Genomic DNA, 2996 nt, shown 5'->3' with positions numbered 1-2996 from the left:
ACAGGTAGTAAGTGGGGTGGTTGGGATCTGAACTTACTTGAAATGCTTGCAGAGACCAGAAGGGCCTGGGTGTGTGACCTCGGCTGGCCAGCACGCTGGGATGGGAAGGCTGTGTCTCTAAAGAGCCTGCGGGATTTGCTACCGTCTCCATCACACAGGAAGGCAGAGCGGGAGACTACAGCCAAGGTGAGGACGCTGTTTTCATCCCTGCCCTGCCATTCTCGTCTGTGTGGCCCTGAGCAAGCTCTTTGCCCTCTGTGGCGTCTTTTCTTCAAATGAATCATACGGTTCTGGGCCTGCTGCTATTGGCGTGCCTACAACCTGCGCAAGGTCCCAGTCCCCCATGGGGAGCTAGCAAGGGTCCCCTTCCTTGCTTCCATGCACTGGCGGGTTCTCCCTCTCTCCCCGCCCCAGACGAGGTTCCCACTCTGCACACAGAGGGCCAGCTCCCCACAGGATGTGGGGTGTGCGTGTCCTCAATCAGCCCCCCAACACTTTGTCCTTCCTGAAGTCCTTCTGGGGGCTCTGTGCCCCCATTTTCTCACTCCTTCTAAGACCCCCTTTCTAAGAAGCCCTTCCTAAGGAGCCTTCTTTTGGTAGGGAGAAAAACCAGTTTCTCCTAAATTGGTCTTGCCTGCATGTCGAGGACAAATCTTACACCGGCACAATGATCCACCCGGTCTAGGCTTGTTTGCTGATTGTTCCTGTCTAACAGGGATGCACTAGTCTGAGGGGCCACTTGTAGTGTGCCAGAGGGTGGCATCTGGTGGCGAAGGGTCCAACAACAGGGGGCCGAAGGTGGCGGCGAGAGAGCCATTTAGAGGGCTACGCTGTGGATTCGGCTGAACACCTTCTTGGCGTCTATCTCCGCTTCGACCATGTGGGGATGGATGTCCACGTTCATTCCCGCGTCCCTGCACAGCTTGAGCAGGGTCCGGATGTTGTTCTTGGACAACCTCAGGTATCTGTGCAAGAGAAGGCCAAAGAGGTCGGTTGAAGGTGGAGTCACAGTAACCTCTAACTTTACCAAAAACAGCTTAGATCTAAGCAGCAGTAAGTGTGCATCCTCTGCGAGGGACTGGCTCTCCCTGACGTTCGTGGAGCCGACAGAGATCTCGTAGGACAGTGGGCCACCGCACAGCCGTGGCAGTTTCCATGTTAGCCAGTTAACCATTGCACCCACCCACGCCTTGGTCGGTCAGCGAGCAGGGCCGGGTTTTGCCATGGGGCCGTCCGATTGCCGGGCATTTGAGGCTGTGTGACATCTACAGATGAGCTCGTGGCAGCCAACTTTACAAGGACTACCGCTACATCATTCTGTTTTTCCTTTGCCTCCTCTGCTAAAGTTTCTGAACTTGTCAGTTGCATTTTTACAGTAAAGGATAACACTGGACTAGGGAGAGGGATCTTTGGGGTTTTTTTTTTTGGAGGGGGGACCAGGCTGTAGAGTGTTGCTGAAAACTAGCAGGTCCTGATAAATAAAACAGAAAGCAAGTAAGAAGGGACACCCTTTGGTAACAGCAGTAAGTACCAAATGGTTTCACACCTTGTTCATGATCCCTTCGAGAGTCTGAAACCCCAAAGGCGCAGCAGGTAGCCCCTGGGGATGGCGGCCCCATCACCAGCGACTCGACACCACTGTGTACGGGATCTTAGGGGGATTTCCTGCTAAAACAAGGCCACAAATAACCCATTCTTTCCTTTCTGGATAACAGCCATGTTTGCATTGTGAAACAATGGAAATACTGGGAGGGTTGTGTAAGTGTCTGAGGTGTGGTGTCGGAACAGCAACACCTAAATGACATGCGCATTCAGGGGCAGGTCCGCTGGCAGGTGAGCTGGAAACCCAATGGCTTCACCCTGGAGCAGTCCCTGGGGACCCAAGGACAGAGCTCAGCCACACCGAGTCCCCCTCCAAGATCTTCAGGCTCAGCCCAGGTGTCCAAGCCAGAGACAGCAGTGATCCAAGCCTGTTCTAGGACGTGCCGCTCGTGCCCCACTGCCCAGGTGTCGGAGCTGGCGACAGCAGTGATGCCAGCTGTTCTCCCAGGACGTGCCGCGCCCGTCCACGCAGGGCCGCTCACCGGCAGCTCAGCACCTCCTCCGGCTTCAGCATTCTCGCAGACTCGATCTTGGGCTCCGTGCCTTTCTCCATGAGACTCTTCAGCTTGCGTTCATAAACGGAGTCGGACGTCTTGCTGGTCCAGTCTCTCAGGAAGGTCCCCTTCCGGGTGCCGTAGATACTGTCCTGTAAACTGGGGTCTATGGTGACGCTTTGCCGACGGAACGAGCTTGGCCGCTGCATGGACTCTAAGGCAATCACATCTTTGATGTCTAAGTCTGAAATTGGACAGATGTCACCAAGGAGTTAGATCCTGGGAGAGGTGAGAGGTAGGGTAGGCAGGAAGGGGAGGAGGGCTGAGAGAGCGCACGGGCCTCGAACAACACCTGCTGACACACGATGTCTTGTCAAGGCTTCTGCAGGTTGTCCTTCCTAGCATTTAGTTAGCTGTAGTCGTCCTTTTCTTCCTCCCTCCTTTCTCCCTGCTTCCCAGCCCTTCCCTTTTCCTCCTTCCTCTTTCCCCTTGTTTCAATCTCTCCTCCCTTCCTCCTCGAAAGGAGTTCAGCTAAAGAGAATGAGCCTAGAGGAGACGGGGAGATATCAGAGGAGAAAAACTTTGTGCTGGGTTTTAGAGGACAGATTGTTTACCAGTTAGAAAAGGAAGAAAGGATTGTAGGCTGAGGAACGGCATGCACAAGGCACAGATACATGCGATGAGATGGGGAGTATCTGATCTGACCCAAATATTGAGCTTGCACTGATTAAAATATTGGTGGGGCTAGAGCTTGGAGACCTTAATTTTTTCTTCTTGTTAAATTTCCTCCTAAGTATTTTACATATTTTTACCTATAAGAATGGAATACTTTCTACTTATTTCCATTTCTAACTGGTATGATTAGTACAGAGAAAAGTCTACTGGGTTTTAAAACTGTAT

General features: G+C 52.8%; 1 protein-coding gene across 1 annotated transcript in view; it reads right to left on the bottom strand.

Annotated features, from left to right (window-relative positions):
• Positions 1 to 817: 817 nt before the first annotated feature.
• LOC105818877 (chromosome unknown open reading frame, human C16orf78) overlaps positions 818 to 2996 on the bottom strand; it is a 19063-nt gene continuing 16884 nt past the window's right edge. Inside the window, exons 5-6 of the mRNA XM_012655015.1 lie at positions 2085 to 2340; positions 818 to 965 (exon numbers count right to left, since the gene is read on the bottom strand). Of these exons, the coding sequence (XP_012510469.1) occupies positions 818 to 965; positions 2085 to 2340 (404 nt within the window). The remainder of the gene's footprint in view (positions 966 to 2084; positions 2341 to 2996) is intronic.

The sequence above is a fragment of the Propithecus coquereli genome, unplaced genomic scaffold (genome assembly GCF_000956105.1).
Source record: "Propithecus coquereli isolate 6110/MARCELLA unplaced genomic scaffold, Pcoq_1.0 Scaffold458, whole genome shotgun sequence".
Taxonomy (NCBI): domain Eukaryota; kingdom Metazoa; phylum Chordata; class Mammalia; order Primates; family Indriidae; genus Propithecus; species Propithecus coquereli.
Note: the sequence above shows the minus strand (reverse complement) of the source record. Positions and strands in the feature narration are given on the sequence as shown.